The sequence below is a fragment of the Aegilops tauschii genome, chromosome 5 (genome assembly GCF_002575655.3).
Source record: "Aegilops tauschii subsp. strangulata cultivar AL8/78 chromosome 5, Aet v6.0, whole genome shotgun sequence".
NCBI classification, from domain to species: domain Eukaryota; kingdom Viridiplantae; phylum Streptophyta; class Magnoliopsida; order Poales; family Poaceae; genus Aegilops; species Aegilops tauschii.
In genome coordinates this window covers 73850868-73851856 of record NC_053039.3, presented here as the reverse complement: position 1 = coordinate 73851856, position 989 = coordinate 73850868, and the positions used below count along the sequence as shown (strand labels likewise).

Genomic DNA, 989 nt, shown 5'->3' with positions numbered 1-989 from the left:
ATGCCAAATCGTCCAAGAACTAATGCTTATCAACAACACCCCACAAACACCATCACCACCGCCACCACCACCAACCGGCCTCCGGTGCCTCCCGAAGCCGGAGCGACCAAGGTGGTACGCCTGACCAAGATGCTCTCGCCGGACAATCGCCTCGAGGACGACGACGAGTTCGAAGACCTGGTGGAGGATGTCATAGAAGAAGCGCGCACATTCGGTAACCTTGTGAAGGTCGTGATCCCACGGCCCAGCCCCGGCAGTAATCCGGCGGTTGCTGGAGTCGGGAAGGCATTTCTGGAGTACGCGTGCCTCGACAGCTCCTCCCATTGCAGGAGGAGTATGGATCGCAGGTGGTTTGCTGGGAGGCGAATTGCTGCTGGGTTCTACCCTGAAGAGTGAGGACATGTTTGCTGCTGGAGACTACGGCTATGACGTAGACTGCCCCGAAGATGATGGATAAAGTATTTGGTAGTTAGTTAATCTTTTTTTTCCTAGTGCCTATAAGACATGCACGCAAGCACATTGTATGAATGTTCCATGTGTTATATGTAATTCAAACTAGGAAGTTCGAAGAAGAAATTGAATGATCCTATATGATTATTTTCAGATTAGCTTGGCAGATTAACAGTGCAAATTAAAAAAAAACTTGTGGCTGATTATCTGTTTACAGTAAAATCTTGTTTTTCACTAGCAGAACTTGAGTTTCCGTTCAGGATAGGTCACACTAATGTTATCTCAAAGTGATTGTTTGGACGGCGAGTAATTACCCTCAGTTTTCTCAAAACCTGTTTTAAGAATATTTTGTAGAAAACCAGGTTTTACTAACAATCTGTTAAGAAATCACTTGTAAAAAATATGTTTGGATTTAGAAAGCCTTAAACAAGGCACGTATAGAACCACGTTTGCCTACCTTTATGAAAAAAACTAGGTGGATGTGATTCCGTTTGCATGCAGGTGGGGCACACCAGATAAACGCACCAGCTAGAAACTAG

At 45.3% G+C, this 989-nt stretch overlaps 1 protein-coding gene across 1 annotated transcript; it reads left to right on the top strand.

The window, feature by feature from the left end:
- On the top strand, nt 1-396 carry LOC109759866 (splicing factor U2af large subunit A-like). The gene has a single exon (XM_020318704.1). It carries the CDS (start codon nt 1-3, stop codon nt 394-396), a length of 396 nt encoding a protein of 131 aa, XP_020174293.1.
- Nucleotides 397-989: the final 593 nt, after the last annotated feature.

Bases quoted from the DNA above. Each gene is read 5' to 3' on its own strand.
- LOC109759866 (XM_020318704.1), top strand. From the start codon at position 1: ATGCCAAATCGTCCAAGAACTAATGCTTATCAACAACACCCCACAAAC.